The sequence below is a fragment of the Scomber japonicus genome, chromosome 20, assembly GCF_027409825.1.
Source record: "Scomber japonicus isolate fScoJap1 chromosome 20, fScoJap1.pri, whole genome shotgun sequence".
Classification (NCBI taxonomy): Eukaryota; Metazoa; Chordata; class Actinopteri; order Scombriformes; family Scombridae; genus Scomber; species Scomber japonicus.
Window position 1 is genome coordinate 10,905,879 of NC_070597.1, and position 19,732 is coordinate 10,925,610.

General features: G+C 39.8%; 1 protein-coding gene across 1 annotated transcript in view; it reads right to left on the bottom strand.

Annotated features, from left to right (window-relative positions):
- dock1 (dedicator of cytokinesis 1) overlaps nt 1-19,732 on the bottom strand; it is a 183,175-nt gene that overhangs the window by 36,047 nt on the left and 127,396 nt on the right. Inside the window, exons 30-37 of the mRNA XM_053340789.1 lie at nt 12,112-12,190; nt 11,013-11,113; nt 5,307-5,365; nt 4,556-4,704; nt 2,911-2,996; nt 2,447-2,603; nt 1,735-1,775; nt 1,283-1,373 (exon numbers count right to left, since the gene is read on the bottom strand). Coding sequence (XP_053196764.1) covers nt 1,283-1,373; nt 1,735-1,775; nt 2,447-2,603; nt 2,911-2,996; nt 4,556-4,704; nt 5,307-5,365; nt 11,013-11,113; nt 12,112-12,190 — 763 coding nt within the window. The remainder of the gene's footprint in view (nt 1-1,282; nt 1,374-1,734; nt 1,776-2,446; nt 2,604-2,910; nt 2,997-4,555; nt 4,705-5,306; nt 5,366-11,012; nt 11,114-12,111; nt 12,191-19,732) is intronic.

Here is a 19,732-nt window from a genome sequence, read left to right on the forward strand (position 1 = left end):
AAAGTGCTGTTAATTCATCAATCGTTTTAAACTGCTGCAGGTACTCTACTGGAGGACTAATTGTTATTACAGGAGCGAGTTTTACTCTATTACTGCTGGCGGATGTAGAATTATGTATCCATCACTCACCCCCAGGCTCTTTTGCACATGTCTGTGTGCGAATACAAAAGAACAATGACTCCAAAGATTACACAGGACAGCTTATTGGAGAAGAAAAGATTTATCCAGACTCTGGTGAAACAAAATTAACCAAATTTTATATTGTAACAGTGAATCCCTCTTTGAGAGCAGGCAATGATTAGGAATAGCGCAGCTGCTGGGAGATGAGCAGAATTAAAATAATAATAATCAAAACAACTCCTGCAAATGCTAGTGTGGCTGCTCAGCGAGGAAAATTTGATTCAGTCACAGCCTGCTCTCCCCTGTCGGGACCTGTACAAAGGCTGAAGCAGCCAGCTATTTATGCAAATACAGATGAGTTGTTGGGTGTAACCATTTTGGATAAAAGGCAGAAAGGAACAACTCCAAATTCAGGCTATAGTAAACCCCGTCTGGGAATAGACACAACAGCGCTTTGTGTGAGGAGCTCTGTATGTGGATGTGGTGTATTTTTGATAAAGACAGAAACTTTCCAGGCCTAGAGTAGGCATTTATTTAAAAAACTGAGTGATCTTAAAATAAATGCTTTATGATTGCTTATAAATATCCATGTAATTCAAGATATCATTGCACTAAAAGTGAAGTACAAGCCTGCCCCTTTTTCCACTGTAAACACGAGGTTTAGGGTGGAAAACCATGCAAACCATGTGATTTACAGCAGAGAATACTACCTTTTCCAGCTGACAGAGAGTATGGTAAAAATACACCTTTATCTTGCACCACCTCAGGTGGCTGCAGATAGGTTTTACTCTGCTTTAAACTATGTCTTAGCATTTTGAAGCAAAGATCAGATACTGGCCATGATTTGCATCGACTATGCAAGGTGATCTAGATGCGGCTCAGCAAGTCTGCCCTCTTAGCAGCCATCTCATGCCATGGTGGGATTAAATAAACACAGAGACCTAGCTCTCTTAGTCCTGTAAACATTCAAATTCACAGACACACACTTGTTTAATACCCAAGGTTAGATGCCAACCCCTGATTATAGCTTGACAGTAGTTTGGGGTTCTTCCATCTACAGTACAGTGTACTGAATAAAGAGGAAAGTGTGTATTTTAAAAGACTGCATGAGTACCTTTATTTCCTGTTTATTTGTGTTCTCTTGTGTGTTGTGTCTGTGTACCTTGAGCAGTCTGGCGTGGAGCAGCAGAGTGTAGGCAGCCTCAGTATAGTTGTCGCACTCTTTGTGGAGGTCACACAGCTTGTACAGGTACCTGCAAAGAAATAGGAATAATTTTTATGGGTGTGCATTTGACTCTTAACCAACACACAGAGAGTCAATTTTGGAGGACTGACAGAATACTTTAACCTCAAATAAAGCTCTGATGAAATCCTGTAAATGGTAACATATTTAAAAACAACCCTAATATTTCATCATGGATATACATCTGGGATGAAATGAGCCAAATTATACAGCATTTAGGTCAAGGCAGGGATCTTTAGCTCAACTTAATGGTCACAGCACCAAGTCTTCTTATATACTCAATGTAAAGTAGCTGTGTGTATAAATACTTCAAATGGACTGGATGTTTCAGAAGCATTAACATGACAAAACTGAATGTGAAAGGCTTTTACCTGATGTACATCTCTTCTCTGTCTATCTCCTTGTAAAAGTTCTACAGCAAAAAGAGACAGGCCATTAAAGTGGGTTTGAAAGGGTTAATAGATTTCAACAGACAACAATGCAATATGCTGTTCAGTGTATCATGTTAGATAAATTGCATTTTTAATATTTCTAAAAGAACAATATTTTGGCATTGTGACAAATTCATTTCCTAAAATCGGCATAAATTAAGTTCTGGCTTGCAGCAAGCAAACATTAACTATGGATCTACTAAATAAAAGTAAATTGGCAGATATTTGAATCACAATGGCAGGCTGTGACACTGCTAAAACTGGCACAGGAAAAACATTACTGAGATAAATGCTGAATATAGGTCCTAGAGGTTGGTTATCTTTTCAATGGCAGTAGTCACATGAGTCAAAATTGACATTTAGGTGCCCCCATATGAAATGTCACTTCACAGAGGAGAGGTGTTTCAGGTGAGCAGCTCTGAGATAGCATCTTAATGTGTTGTGACACGTGAAGGCGTTTGTTATTGTTTCTTGTCTGTGGGTAGTCACTTATCATCATAGTCACTTTAATGGCAACAATGGCCAATAAACAACGTTGGTTTTGATATCATAGACTTATTGAGAACTATTGTTAGAGTACTTTTATACATTGTAATTCATACTGCAAATCTGTTTATGTGTATTCAGGAACTCAGAAAAGAAGCCTTCTTACGAGCACGTTGACAGTGCAGCTCATGCGGTTTTCCTTGTTCTCGTCGTGCATGATGGTCCTGTAGTCCAGCAACCTCTCCAGCAGACGCACCACCAGAGTGACAAAGTTCTCGCCAGTTTTGGCTAAGTACTTGTGCTTCCTGCAGTGCTCCAGTAAACTGCGTGTTGTTTTGTGTTTGACGAAGTGGTGGGGTGTAGTGATGGTTGATGTGGATTTGAAGCAGGGGAAATAGAGGAAAATGTTAAACTTTTGCCACTCTGGATTTAAGAAACCATTCTTTTATTTGTCATTAAAGCAGAGTTAGCATCCAACTGTGCTGAAAGCAAATATCACATATGCAAGCTGTGATGAGAAGATGTGTGATCATCAGAACACTGATTATTTTGAGGAGTGCTATGTTGCAATTAGCATTATCTAACTTGTGAGAGGCTCGGGCGTAATCCTGCCCATTAATCAGCACTTACATTTTCTGAAAGAGAACTTTGTACTGCTCATCTCCGCGGCCCCCCTCCACCTCGTGATCCAGCTTGGTGATGATCTCGTTCTCAAACTGCAATTAGACAGAGCAGGCGTAAATAATCAGTGTAGCTAATTTTTCAATTCATTAACGCCATCTTCCTGTCTCACTCTCCGGGCATCAAGGCTTGGCTGAGGGGATCTGTGCTTTGACTTTAATCGTCTCTCTTCTGCAGCCCAGCTGGCTGTGAACTGGCGTTTCCTTTTAATACTACTAACTGTTAGTGCAGCCTTTCTTTATTTGTACAAACTTGGTTAGAACACAGAAAAAGGCTGCATCGTGAGACACATCCCCCTTACTTTTGCTCAGTTGTTGCTATACCTTCTGACAGTGATGCATGGACCTTATATATCTGATGTTTGTACTAAATGTCGCAGTTGTATTAAAAACAGGCTTTATTGTGCTGAAAGAAACCGATTGTGACTGACTTCATAATGTTCACATGTATTAGGCAAACACAAATACTACTGTGCTACTCTTGTTAAGCAAAGGATTTACAACATGTGTGGAGAAAGAGAGACCCACAAAAGGGAATATTACTATCTAACAGTATATTACTGTTACAGTATAAAAAGAGGTTCAGGCCAATATGAAATTGATCACATTTCAGTGCAGGGAATGAACAACAAATAGGGTTATTTCCTCCAATGAGCCAGGTACTGAATGACACATTAGGCCCCACTTCAACGATCTATAGTGCATGGCGTGAAGCACGTGGCGCAAGTGCCTTTTGGGCATATCCAAATCCACTTTTGCTATTTTAACGGCAGGAAAATTGTCAATTGTCGCGCATGGTCTAAAAGAGTCAGACTTAAGTCCCCCCATTAATCAGTTTTTTTTTGGGTCAGTAGTGCAATCGCTTTCCTCTGCCTCAAAATAGTAACGTGCCACCAATGCGCCTGACCACACCTCATTTTGAGACCAACACGCCCATTGGCGCACAGACTGGTGCAAGTGCAAGTGCATTTACTATTTAGACAACGTGGGTGCAACAAAGACACATGCACCACGCCCGCCATCCACTGTGCGCCAACCACAAGATGGGGCCCATTGACTTAATTAGCAGGGCTCCCTTCATTCCTACTCCAAACAGACTGCACTATTAGCAGAGGTGAACTGTGGGAGGGATGCTAAACTGCCACTGTCACTGCAAGACTGCAAGGGCCAGTGGAGACATTTGGAAGCCACAGTGCTGCTTTACAATAGTAAACATAGTGTACTTTGGGAGCCTGCATAAACATTGCAAAGTTAAAAACTGGCTGGGGCATCTTATGGCAGAACAGCTGTAGCCAAATAGATTTCCTCATGCAGGAAGGCCTCATTTTACATTGTAACGAGGCATAACATTAAGTTCTATTTACCGTGGCTGTTGGTAATCACAGCACAAAAAAAATGAGATTTGTTGATTTACAAGTAAGCTTGTGGCTATAAAACTTTTCTGATGGACTGCCCCTCAGCACAGTTTACTCCTCCCAGATTACCACACCACACCTGCTCTTCATACAGTCCTTTTGGTTCAGCCCCTCTGCTATTGTTCTATTTTCTATCTTGTACTGTTCTGGTATTATTATTTCATGTTTCAGAGGACGCACCCGCTGGAAACTGCATGTGAAGTGGAACTCGCACTGCATCATGTCGAAGAAGATGGGGATGGTGGCCTTTCGCAACTCAATCTCTGGAACTAGTGTCATCTCCAGGATAGGACCCACCATCTCAGGAATGAATTTTATCTTGTGAGGCCCTTGGGAAGAAAAAAACACAAGATGTACACATAAATGGACAGTACACAATTTGTTGACGTGTATTTAGACAAACATACAAAATGTAACTTTTGCAAACAAAGTAGAAAAACTATAAATAAAGTCTGTCTCTCTATGCTGAGGAAGTCATATGAAATACCTTAACTCAAAGAATAATAAGGCACTCATTAAAACTCTGTAAATTAATGGTCTAATCTGGTGTAAAAACTTCAATTATAGGATCAGATGGTGTAGATTACAATCTGTAGACTTTAAAGGAGGCACAGGTGGCCATCTAACACTCCAACCACCATGCTACAATTATATTCCAATGAGACTTGACTGTTGATTCTCTCATCACAAAACATAAAGCCAATTAACACTTGATTTTCTCTAATTAGCTGCTTTTAATAGCTGGGTTGACTTGTAATAACTGTGAGGGCACTTAGTTGGCAGATACTGTAAATTGAGAAAATAACACTTTAAAGAGATGTCAGTTGCTGCTGTTAGTGTGTGTACTGTTTGCTTGTATGACTGATCCTTATCAGAAGTCATTCAGGAAGAGAAAGTGAACATCACTGACAAAATGAGTCGGTAAAATTACCTAGATTGTACCACATATCCCTGATTTCAAAGCCAATTTGCCTTCTCATGTCCTGGTACCTGAAACATAAACAGGATAAAAATGTTACACAAGCTTAAGTTCAATCACAGCATAGAAGATTAACATGACTTGGGGCTCGGTGGATTTAGAGAAGGGCTCATGAGTAAACTCAGCGAGTACCATAAAATCACTAACAAGTTTATTTCAACTGCCAGAAATGCAATGTAAAATATATTAAGACTCCTAATGTTGACCAGACAAAGTTGTGTTATGAGATGATTGTGCCATGGCTGTCCCGTTCCTTGTAATATGAAGATTCTAGTTATAAAAGAGAGAAAAACAGTGGATGCAGCATGCAGAAATGTGATGTAATGCAGCAGGATCAGGTTGACATGCATCTTTCATCAGATATATTCAGGTGTATATTCCAGGTGTCAGGGTTACAAGTGTATTTTCTAACCTTTGATTTTTGCTTTGATGGAGGTACATATGTGCACTGATTACCCTTACGACAATATGTTATGTTTATGTTACCTGTTGTTTTCCTGAAGAAAGCTAATTACTAATGGAAAGTAGTTCCTTGAGTCATTCTTATCTTTGCCTTACTGACATCCATTACACAAGCATATAATGAGACGGACTCATGATGCCCTGACTATGGTAAGTTAACTTGTCTTGTCTTAGCATGATGTTTTTTGGAATGCAAATACACACATTACACACAAAGAAAGTTATTTGTTCTGCCAGTGTAGAGCATACACGCATGCTGGCAGTCAGCTGGCTGCCAGCTCTGGTCTGTGTTATGAACACACAGAAGACAGACGACAGAAGACATGATACAAAGCGTTTGATCAAATAGTCTTTGTTGGTATGAGATCTTTGAGGTCAGCTGGGTGTGTCAAGAGCCCTTTTACAAGAGAAAGAAAAGCTGGAATGATTGCTCCCTTCCTGATTCTTCTAGTTTTTTTTACAAATGAGGGCTTATAACCTGATCAGCTCTGCCATGTCTAGGTCATGAACCAATCTCTACGGCAGTTTGGAGCCAGTCTCCCTGCCTGGCACACTGTCCCACGTCAAAGGAAGGACAAAGGACAGAGAGGGGAAGTTAAGACAGTGAATGATGGAGAGACTAACGGGAGAAGACATGGTGAGCAGAGGGGAAGAAAGTGAGACCAACTCCGTGAAAACGATAAAATGAAACAAAAATAAGGGCTTTAGTTCTTTCAAAGCAGATTGAACATTTGGTGAGAAACAAAAAAGAGTACGTTCAAGCCTGAAATTGTTTTAAGATGAAGAGTATAGAGGGCACAATGAAGATAGCATCCCTGAGAGAGCCATTTCTGACTGTTTTTACTCTATTTCCACTGTTATTGCAAGCTTTAAGCTGCACCATTGTCCTGAGAAGTAATCAGATGTATTTTCACTGCTACCTCACAGCAGTGGATAACCAAACCGAACCTCAACATTGTTGTTCTGTTTCTGAGCAGTGCCTAACTGCCACTTTCTTATTCAAGATTGAAAAACCAAACACAGTATTGCATCAAATTATAGATGACCTAGGATGTTGAATAATTTAGCAAAAACTATTTTATTTGGCTGAAACTACCTTGGAAACACCACGTCATGTACAAAACCATTTCTGTTTTTAAGGGGGACTCCATTGATTGTATACATTAATCTCCAAAGGGAGCTGCACAAAATCTGATAAATTGATGTCATAAACCAAAGTATCGGACAAATTGAAATTTTGACCTGATGATGTCGCTGAAGGAACAGTCAGGGAATCACCAAAACTATTCAAATGTATCCCGAGGGGGTCAAGAATGTGTTGAGAAATTGAACTCAAAACAACATGCTAAGTTCATGATGGTGCAAAAGAAAAACCCATGTGATTACCAAAGTCTTAAGGATTCATTATCTGGAACTACAAATGTCAGTAAAAATTTGGTGGCAATCCATCCAGGTGTTGTTGAGAAAATTCAGGACAGAAGTGGTGGACTGACCGACCATTGACATTGCCAACCCCGGAGAAATGCTGCTAGCCTGACTATAAATCAAATATTACTTTGAAGGCCATCTAAAATCAGATGTAGTGTCAGAGTCATCAATAACTTTTACCTCCCTCCAGTCTCATGCCCTCTACAGCTGGTGGCGCTGCAGGCAACTGCAAATATTTGTAAATGCCTAATCAGACCTGTCTGACATCAGACTATCAAACTGAGTGACTGATGGAGGCACAGTGACACCTCTGTCTCTTCTTCGTAATACACTGACAGCATGACACCTTGACATGGCATTGTAGAGATAAAAAAAAGAAAGATGCAAGCTTGAGGTGTAAGCATGACACCTCCCCTGACCTCTAATTAATATCTGTTCTTCCACACTGTGACATTTCAGTGCACCCCGTAGCTCTGACGGAATTCTAAAACCCAATTGATTGTTTTGCCAATATCTTACAAAGGCAGACTAATGTATTTTGACAGAGAGGAGAAGAGCATTTAAAGAATCCTTAATGAAGAGGCTGCATTGCCTCTTTTCAGCCTGGCCAGGTCAAAACATTTTACCATATTTAACTGTCAAAAGAAAGAGGGTTGCAAAGCCCAAGGATTGATCTTTAGACAGATTATTGACAACATGTTAAAATATAAATAGATGCTAGCCTTTACAAATTACTGTAAAGCTATAAAAATGCTAATGCATTATGTATTACATGAACCTATGTACAGATGGAGGACAAATTAAAGCAAAACCAGGTACAGGTAGTGGAAAGGTTGACCTTTACAGTGAGGGGATCTGGTGGCTCTGTTATGCTGTAAGGGGCATTTTGCTGGCATGTTTAGGTCCACTTGTCCCCTTAGAGGGAAGAGTCACTGCAAATCAGTGCAAACATCAGTGATCACCTTTATTCTATGATGAAATGTTTCTATACTGATGGGAGTGGTCTCTTCCAGGATGACAATGCCCCCATCAAAAGGACACAAGGGGTAACTGAATGAATTTCAGGATAATGAAATTATCTGAATCATATTCTATGGCCTTTGCAGTCACCAGATCTCAACCATATTGAACACCTGGGGGAGATTTTGGACTGACATGTCATACAGCGCTCTCCACCACCATCATCACAACACCAAATGAGGGAATATGGTGATGGAATAATGGTGTTCATCTCTGCAGTAGAGTTCAGAGACTGCAGGAGCAATGCCAAGGAGCACTGAGGCTGTTCTGGCAACACATGGCAGCCCACCACCTTACTAAGACACTTTATGTTGGATTTTCCTTACATTTGTCCCCCGTCTGTATGCGTCTAGTAATTTAATCTGTACATACAGTATATGTACCTATTCTTGTGCTTATAGCGTGAATATGTGCCGGTGGAAGCATATGGGTGTGCTGCTCTGGAGGCATCATGTCCTCATCTTAGCCGAGACACATACTGTACAGGGTGCTGTTCTGTCACACTCCTGTAGGCAACAGAACAGGCAGCTATGACTGTCGGCTGTCAGGACCTACAATACTTACCTGTCAACCACAGGGTGAAAAACTCTTGGAGAGGTTAAGTAAGAATAAAATGTCTACAAAGGGACAGTGGTGAGCACTAAATGGAGTTGGGGTTCTTGGCATCTAGTGGCATCAGGGTCAGATGGCAAAGAGCAAGATTGAGAGGAAAAAGGAGGAATTGGATGTGGAGGCATGGAGTGATGGAAAAAGAAGAGATGGGGGAAAATACAGAGAGAGGAGGATATAGATGGAGGGAGACAAACAAAGAAGTGATTGACAAAAAGTAGCCTGTACAAACGGATGAGATGTGATCAAAGCCTGAAGCCAAGGAACTGTGAGATATTCACAAAACCTGACAATATGACACTCTCTCTCCTCATCACTCACATGCATATATCATAACAATGAGATTGCTGCAAGCTCATTTATCCAGCTCTGTATGTGTGGCTACATTTACACGGTGTCTGGCCAGAGCATTGTACAGTGTAATTTCCATTCATCACAACTTTGATGTTAATTTTGTTATTGTAATGGTTTCTATCAGTTATTACTGTACTGAACACATCAAACTATTTGCTGAAAATGGGGAAACATGGTGACGTTTCTACAATAGAGTGTGATAGGGCAAGAAAGAAGCGTTCAGGCAGGTTGTCAATATGCGAACAGTTGAGCCAGATTACCCAACAACTTTATGTAAAAGTAAAACCAAAGCAAGCGCAAAACATGTCAGAAATAATCCCACATTGCATAGAGGATTTAAACCAAGAAGTCTGTAAAATGGATGTTGACAGCAGACAGCTCGGGTAACAAAATGTTATTATTACTAACAGAACAATGGCCCGAATTACACAAATGAGACAACAACAAAACAGATGCACAAAGATGCACTAATTCTCCTATTCAGGCCAAGCAGACATATGAGCCTTGTATCAGTCTGTCCTGGCGGTCGAAATGACAGAAGGAAATTAGCATTGCAAGACATCAGTAATGGACCAGAACTTCACACGTAGCACTGGGAAATGTGTGACGCAGGAGAAAAGCCAACGCAGAGAGCTAAACAGCCGTGCTCCACACATCTCTGACTTCGCCCCTCTGTTCTCTGCTCCCGAGCAAGGCACAATAATTGGTATTGCAGGCAGGACTGAGAGTTCATGCGCCAACACACACAGAAACAGGATACAGAGGGAAGGAGAGGTAAAAGAGAGAAGGTGAGAGGTAGATGGAGGGAGACAGGGACAGTGACAAAGACAGAGAACGAGAGTGGGCGGATAGAGGTAGAAAGAGTGGGTGAAAGAGAAATTGACAAACAGTGTATAATATCCCCTTTGCATGCTCTGTGAGCCACCTGGTTGTGTTTGAATGACATATTTGGGAATCTCAAATAAGCAGCCTAGAAATAGCAAAGGCGGAGATCAGCCCCTTTTCTGTGCTTACGCCAGGAATGGCAGTTCTTGTGTATGTGGATCAAATAGCAGTTTCTTTTGGGGAAGGCTGACAAGTTGTGAAAGACAGGGTGAGGGTGGCTGGGAACGTCTTGTTTACTGTGTTTGGCTGTCTGTGGGTGGGTGGGTGTGTGTGTGTGTGTGTGTGTGTGTGTATGTGTGTGAGTTTATCACTGCTGATAATAAAGCACTGACCAACGAGGAGCGTTGCTGTCAAGTATGGGCCAGTGTGATATATGCTTTAGTGACAAAAGCTTCTCTAAATGAAGATGAGAGCCAATACGTACCACTTCTGCCCAGAAAGCATTTACACGTTTGGCTGCATTACCAGACTCTATGAGAAATACTAATGTAGATGAATGGCTCTTTGTAGATACAGGGAGAGGATGAACAGGAATTAAAATCACTCTCTGAACTTATAGCTGAAAGGGAGGGTTAGGTCTTAACGGCCCTTATCTGTTGAGGGAATATGACACAGAAAAATAACATGTACGGGATTCTTTGAGGAGAAACCAAACACTTGTGTCTTAATTCCAGGAGGGGATTCCCGACTTTGCTTGACACCTGGGGTTTGAGTACAAGATTTGTTCTCCAATAACCTCTGAAGTTACTATGAGGCTGCTGTGCTTTGTTCAAAAAGGCGAACAACTAATGCAGCCTTTACTGGAACCATGGGGTGCTGGGTATCCCCTTTGAGCCTCTGTGTGATAAATTATATAAAGCGTAAAGCCTGATCATGCTGAGGAGGCGGCTTCGTACTCACCTCTGAAAGATCTTGGCTCTTTTGTCGCTTGAGAAGTTCTCCAACTGCAATGACTCCTGGGTAAGGAAGGCTACAGCCAGGTGAAAGTAGTTGTTCCACAGCTAATCCATTTAAAGACAGAGAGATTGATGGAGAGTATGGTAGAAACAATAAAAGAGTATTTAGTTCACCATCCAAAATCAGCTATACAACAATATATTTCAGGGACACATCACACAACTTGGGCTGGAAAGCTTTACAGTTTTATTACATCAAAAGGTTTAGATGTGATGGGTATACTTGTGTGTCTGGAAGCCCTCCCAGTGAAGGGAGAGGTTGGTGATTTAGGCCACTGGCCTCCAGAGCACGCTCTCAATCAGACAATGACAGCAGCTAAAAGGAGTGCTACTGTACCCACCATTTTTCACAGCTGTGCAAATCGTCCATGCAAGTCTCTTTATGACGGGTTTTCAAATCATAAGAGTAGACACATATCCCATACCCAGAAGACAAACTACATGTCTGTGTAAACTAAAATTACACAAATGGCTGTAAAAGTCAGTATGATTCTATCCAGATAACCCCTCTAACCCTTTACACTGTTGATCTATGGTTTAAAACACAGGAAACAACAGTCTTATTCATACACCATAAAGAGACTTTTAAATGCTATCCATCACACCAAAACAATGTTAAAATAATAAATCCATAAAGGCTTTAAATGCTCAGAGCAGTGCAGATGTTGGCACCATTATTGTTCTGCTATATACTTGACATTACAAGCAAAAAGAAAAAGTTGCTCTATTCTGGGGGAGCGGGTTAAAATATTCAGAGGTGCACATCAAATTGCCAGCCATTACAGAATAATTGATGTTCTCTCTCCACCATTTTTTGTCAACTGCCTTCAGTGATCTTTTTGAGATCTGAAACATTAAAAACAGCCTCAATGTGTAACTAAAGTGAAACGATGCTTTCAAAAATGCCATCTAAAAACAGTCTTTGAGAGTACTTAAAATGATAATCCAATGTTACCTCGACTGAAAGAACATTGGGTTGTGGACAACTGGTATAAAGGTTGTTTAAAAAAAAAAAAAGAGGCGTATGTCAGTTCAGCTCTTACCTGTAGCTCAAAGTTGGTCTGATCCAGAAATTTCTTGTTCAACACTGCTGCATACTGATTAATGGCCCGTAGAAACACTCTGAAAAGATAAGAGGAAAGGGTTTGGCTCTAGTCTTTGAAACACTTTAGTTTTTACACCTTAAAACAAAGGCATTCATCTCTATAGTTTCTTATTACATGGCCTTTCAAGGTCACTTTGATGCAATATGTGTGCATTCTCTACTGTTACCACTTTCCCTGTTAATAAAGTAGCTCCTGGATGTTCACGTTCAGACACCATGCAAGCACCAATGTACAAAACCCTTGAAGTCGCAGCAAAATGTCATGTTACAACCGATAAACAGTTACAAGAGAGAGTTAAACAAAACAGTTCAGTTGCAATACAGATTAATGTTGCTGAACTGCAATTGCACTATAAAGGGCAATTAAAATATATTTAAATTAATGGCTGAAACCATTACCTCCTATATACTGTGTTCAACTCGCCATCTCTCGGACACAAGCGAGCTGGTTTTTACTGTTATATTATTTAATTACATTTAGAAGCTTTGTACCAGCTGCCAGCTACTTATAATCTGCTGTACCTGGGCAAGGTAAACAAACAAGATGGAGGAAATACTATAATATACAATGACCTCCATATGCCAGTACATAATATGTTTATCGTAGTTACAACAAATGATTGAGGTTTTGTGCTCGAAGATCAGTCAATCATGAATCTTTTGATTTTCATGGATCCAGTTGATGGGGGAACATTCATTTATGTTGACTATAGTTTCTTAACAAAGAAACAAATACCAACACAAAATATCTCCTTCAGTATGGTTAGTGTTAGGCAACAAGAACAACTTTGTTATAGTTAATGAAAGAGTGTGGTTATGAATGAGAACTCCAGTGTTTGTCAAAAGTCAAACATATGACATATCCACATCCACCTAACTAAATAACTGCCAGCACTGGCCTCAAGCATTGTCACTGAGTTTACACTATGTAGAGCAGAATTGCCTAATATGATTTAATTCAGTGGAAAACTGAATTGTAGTTTTAAAACTGTAGCCAGACAAAAAAAAACTGTAGCCAGACAAAAAGGGGACATTAATGGTTTATACTTGGGTGAAGAATGTTTGCCCATGTGAAAAGGTGAAACTGGTTGAATCAATCATTCTTCTTCATCTTTGGCAGACTGAAGTATGGAGGGGCTGGAGGCTCACCCGAAAAAAAGAAAAAAAAATGCAATGAGTGCATCTTAATGAGAACACTGTCTGATGGGTTAATCCACTCTGATGTTGCAGAATTAAATGTTAATAACTTAAGTGGCATGAAGCTTTTAGAGGGGAATTATGATTGCTACTTACAGAGTCAGAGGCCCATTCGCTATTTAACTTCATTCCCTGGCGGAACAAGCCATACAACAATGTGTATACTAATCTCTAAGAATTACCCACCGAAAGAAAAAAAAAACCTTAACATCAGTATAAGGGAAAGAAATGTCCAGCACAGCATATTCAATAACTTAACTTATTTTATTTAAGGAACAACCACACCAGGCTTTTGTGGCTTCTCTACTCAATCTCTATCCCCTGAGAACTGCAACGGACAATCGCCCAACACAGCATATGAAGATATATCAGTGTGTGCGATAAAAAAAATGGCAAGGTGAAACAAGGACAACTGTGATGCCACTTGAGTGGATTGCATCAGGGTTTCATGAGCAGGCAATAAAGCGGCATTAAGATGTAACGCTCATGTAACTGACACTGGCGGGTGAGCAGACATCTGGTACACCTGGAGCTCAAAGAGATCCTTCTGCCTTTGTCATAGCCTAAGTTAAACCCTTCCTGATGCTCGGTCGGTTACTGTGGTAATCAGTCATTTCACACATCATCTTGGCATCTCTTACATTATGTTTTAGTTGCTTGGCAATAAGGATCCCTGCCAGCTGAGCTTACTAAAAGGTCTAAATTTCATTGGCGTAGAAAGGGGAATGGGGGTTTCCCTCGCCACCCTGTTGAACTGACCTTGAACAAGAATAACCACCACTATTGAGACGGCAATGCTGTGGGATCTGGGGTATTTTAAAGCTATACAATATTCATGTCCCACATTTATCTCCATTGCTGAATAAATGCTATCTAGGGCTGATGTGTGATACATATTAAGAGTCACCTTAATCTTTAGTTTGAAAGGTTAACTGTCATTGAACACCTTTGGATAAGCCATTAGAAGTCCATTTCTGTGGCTCTCTGGCCTCAGAGTAGGAGAGCCCCCCCCACTGCCGCCATCACCACCACCACGCCCCCATCCCCTGTGCACTCAGACAGCCTATTACCACCATCCTGTCTGCACGAGCTCAGGCTCCCCTTCTGTACACCTCACTCAATTTTCTGCAGCTGTGAACATGCCAATATAGTTGATACGCTTAGCACTGGACTAATACTAAAATGTGTTTCCATCCACAGCACCTGTGAGCTGAGAAATATTACTGCTCAATATCTAGGGCTCATTATTTTCTGTTTATAAGTAAAGAAAAACCGGTTGAATATAAATGTTTTAGAAAATCAATACTACAAACATCAAGGTGAGAATGATTGCAGCCCAAACACACCATTTAAATATCTGGTTTACTGTTGTGGTGATCATCCAAATGTATGGTTGTGTTGATCAGATTCTTCATATATGTTATCAATCCCATCTATAATTTTGTCATTGTGTTTTTCCATGCTGTGTATCTGTAATCAACAACTGTTGTGTGTCTGTCTATCGTGGTAGAGGGATCCCTCTTCTGCTTCTTGTCCTGAGGTTTCTTCAATTTTTCCCCTGTCAAAAGCTTTTTTGTGGTGGTGGTCTAAGGAAAGAGGATGTTGTTTTACTGTGCAGAGGCAAATTTGTGATATTCAGTTATACAACTAACATTGACTTGGGAAACATAAATAGTTGTAGACCAGTTTGCTTATTATTAAAAAATTCAAGTACAGTATTGTAGTCTATTAAAAAAAAGAATGAGCCATGAGTATGGTGTGTTTACCTGGATGAGTACAGGCACAATGACTGACCTACTAAACTTAAACATGCATACAAAAACTTGCTCAGACATTTTTAAGTCAAAAATATAACTGGTTCAACAAAACTCATCTTGACAGATCATTTGAAATAACCAAGAACTGTAATTGCTACAGACATTTTTGAGGCAGCATACAGCTCTCGTTGCTGGGTCTCACAGTAAGGAATACGATCAAGATCAATACTATTCACAGCTTCTTACTAAATATGACTCAACGGGCAAAATGCGGCTGCAATCAACCATTTCTTCTTGATCTCACTTTCCGCCGGACGCACTCCTTCACGGTTCCACTACTATTGTTTGATGATCCGAGCAAATGAAATCTCCTGTGCTCTCTACAAGAGTGATTCATGTATAGTATTTGTCCAACATGAGATACTTTACATAAACATGTTTTATTGGAGTCTCTCTCATGTTGCAGCTCACACGATAATGTAAACTCCACTACCTAAAAGCCTATTTGAAGCCAGCAATCTGCCTGAACGCGGAAATATAATGGGCTTTAACGAACAGACAGGACAGATCCTCTGTGAGCACATCCTGCCATTAATTAAAGTGAAAAACTTAATGAGGCGGATGAAAATAGAATATACTCTCCCTCACAGTGGACTCTGACTAAGACACTGCAAAAAGGCCATTTCAAACAAGATTAAAGGCATTCAGTGCTAATTTTCTTTAACTAGACTTTTTAAATGTGGATTTAAAAGTATGACATTTTTAAAATGTGTTCTTTAAATAAATGTGATACACTAAGAAACACTCTAACTGTCTGTATTTGAGTTAGTCCAAAAGGAATTATTCATAAAAACATGTAAATTACTGTACAGTTAAAATTTAATTACCCTATTGATTTTGGAGGAAATTCTTTGCACAGGAAGGAATCACAGCAAGATAAGTGTAATTCAAGACTGAATGTATAATATACAGTTAACACTCACTATCCACTCTGTGCTGCCACTGCTCTTTCAAGCTTGCATTATTAACAAAGCCAAATGCCAGGGGGAAGATGCTCAACTGCCTTGCAACATCTGTGACGGCCAGTCATTATGCAGCAGAGGGAAAATAAGATGCTTAGATGTAAAGGGAGATGGAGAGACAATGACAAAGCAGTTCTTCATAACGTCATTACAACTACAAGCAGAATGTTAACTGGGAAATTCAAGCTGCTGCCATAAATGTAATCAAAGACTTATCCAATGGATGCATGCCTTCAGCTAAGACATCAAGCATTTCTGGGGACACCCTAGAAATTTGTAATGCCTATAAACAGCCTGCCCTCTTGCTGCTTTCTGTTTTTTCATCTAAAGTTCAGCAGGGAAATCAACGTAGCTCTAATCATCTCGAGAAACCATAGGCTTCCCTATTTTCTGCTTAGAGAGACAAAAGCGTAACTTGGAGATCTTTTTAAACTTTTTAATTAGGTAGTACAAGAGCAGCACAGCACCTCTTATGTATAAGTGTCTTTCTGATACTGTATACATATGACATCATTATGATAAATGTGTTCCATCAAACTGTCAGTGTCAGAAAAATCACCCCATTACTGCTGATTGATGAGTGTGCTTGAGCATTTACATTTCAGCACAGACAACACAGAGGATTTGCTTTTTGCACCCTTGTTGCGTATTTTCCATCAGCTGACTTCCTGCAGATGATCTGCAACGCAGACACCTAGTGGATATGCTAATGAAAAGTTATCAGCAGATCATACTTGCTAATTGAGTTCAGAGAGCATCCCAGATAATGATCCCAGTATTTGCATAGTAGCCTGCTGAATAGCTGGCGTATCTGCCTGTGCTACGAGATAAGGCAAGGTCAAAAACCTTCATTATCAGACCAGTTTATTAAATTAGATTACCTTTATTTCAGACACCTGATCTAATATTAGATCAATGTATCTGTCAACATATTTTCAACCCAATTCCCACTCCATTGTGACAACCTTCCTCCAGAGCATCTAAAATACAGTATATATGGTTAAACATGGCTTTTCAGATAGAGTAGGCTGTAAGAAATGATACCAAGCAGCACACTCCAGGGAAGCTAAAGGAAGCTCTAATGACTCAAAAATATCACTGGGGTGAGTCAAAATACTGCTCTCATCTGTTAGACCTTTCCATTTACAAAGGGACAAAAACTATTCACTTTTTCACTTCACTTTAACATTTAAATCCCTTTGAGCAATTAAGAACCTTTTAAACCAAGCTAGCATGTAAGCGCCAAAGTAAAAACTTAGTACCAAACACCAAATTGGTCTTTTATCCTAAAGTTGATATCAAGTATGTCCCCCTTAATGTATGCTTTTTAATAAATAAAAAAAGACAATATAAAAGTTTTATGGTTATACACTTACTGAGCACTTTATTAGGAACACCTTTGCAATCCAATACAACAGCTCTGCCATAAATTCTACTTCAATGACGGTTATACATTTTCAGCTTTTATTGACATCATTTGTTGACATTGTTTGTTATTGAGGTCATAGTCGTAGTGGGTTGTAATATTGTACTGTAGTGCATTATATTAAAAAAATGTTCCTTATATTTTTTCCACCCCATTATCATACATGACTGTTGATTGACATGCATTAAACTGCACAGATGTTCCTAATAAAGTGCTGGGTGAGCATACACAGCATGAAGTATAGGCATGTGCATGCTGTAAACATTGAATAGTCATAGCCCTGCAGGAATAGCTCATTTCATCTCAGGATAACCTGAAGACCCTCAGAAGATCTTTGCTGCATTTCTCTGTACAAGACTGAACTGATGAAAAAAAAACACTTTCTACAGAAGTTTGTGAATGTGTGTGAGAGAGTTGACCCACATATTAATGTGTATTTGACACTATGCACAATGAAAGTGAAACAGATATGATTTTTGACTGACCCCACAGGCTAGTGAGGGCCTGTCTGTCATGTGAATGCTGTGAAAAAAGCTGCAGTCCCTTTGACTTGGCAGCACCAGCCAGTGCGATGCCATCGTCAGAGCTAAAGAACGCTAGCTACTGCCAGCCTACTGCATAAACACAGAGATCTGAGATGTAACAATGACAGCAGGGGCTGCTTTTTTATCCAGACCAAAAGTTTGTGAAGAGGTGAACGGATTACTAATGAGACAACACAGGCTGATTTAGTCAAAACTCCAAATACAAGTAAGCAAAGAAAACTCCTTTCTGCACTGGAGTCAGAGTGTTGGTGAAGTTCATGTTGAGCAATGGATGAGATAATGAGGCACATTCAAAGTTATCAGATGAATCACGAAGCAATTAAATCCGATTCCGACAGTCTAAACCTTTAGCACAGTGTCTTTCGTCACAATTTATCTTAAATACAAAAGATATGCCTGGAGAAAAGTGCAGACAAACGTTTTGTACCCAAAACATCTATAAGCACATTTTCAAACTGGAAATTTCTGATGCAAGCACGTTTCATCCAGTGATGGTGTTTAATTTGATTCAAACTCTCGACAACAGTTATAACACAATCAGTGTATTAGAGATGATTATTTAGAGCCTTGGCATATTAGCAGACTGACATTCATGCCATGGGTGCCCTTTTAGTCTATGTTGATTGCAGTGTGCATCACTGCTGGTTTGAATGTCAAATTAAATACGTATCAGATATGCAGTCATGAAAAGGGGCCATTTAGTTTGACATACTGTTAATCTAAAGACAGAAGTAATTGGATTACCAAAGTGAAAGGAGCATTCATCAAGTGTACTACAAACATGTCAGTTATGTTCAGAGAGGAAAGAAAAAAAAAGAGCTACAGCACCTTCACAGGGTCGCCAATGAGGCATCTGCCTCACTGTAGTACTTGATCCTGATTTTATACCTGACAGAAAAGACATTCACCTTGTCTTTCCAACAAGAAAGTGAGAAGTCAGGATAATCAACAGAGCATAAGTGGAAAGTTAATTACTGTAAGAATTTGAGAAACTTACATGACTCCATTTTATGCTACTTTATACCATACTTTATATTACTACACTGCATTTTATATGGAATTATTTTGCTCAGCCTTAAACACCAGCATGAAAAAAATGCTGCTTACATGTTCATAGAATTATAATACAATCTGAAAGGCTTTTACATGGTAGTACAGCTACTGTTATGATCTAACCCACTATTTCTTGAAAATAGCTAATGAGAAATCACATCAGATGGTAATGTTTTTTAAGGGGGGACATTTTAAAGACAAACTGACAGCCTAAGAACACAGCCACTCAAATGCACTGCAGTCTATTGGCAAAACAATATTACTCTCCTGGGCAAAGACTTATTGACAAGTAGATACACACATACTGACACACATTAACCCACATTCCAAGTGGTAAACTCTGAGCACACTGGCATTTACATCAGAGCTCTTTGAGTCCTATGAAAAATTAATGTGAAGCTTCTAACCTACACTTGCATGTTGGCAAACAAATACAGATACATACAGCAGCACCTGGTAATGCAGTGCAGTATGCGACACTGTATCACAAACCATGTTTCATGCCTCTCAAGGGTTCATCTCTAAATCTCAAGATTTGCCAAGTTTGCCAGGCTCCAGA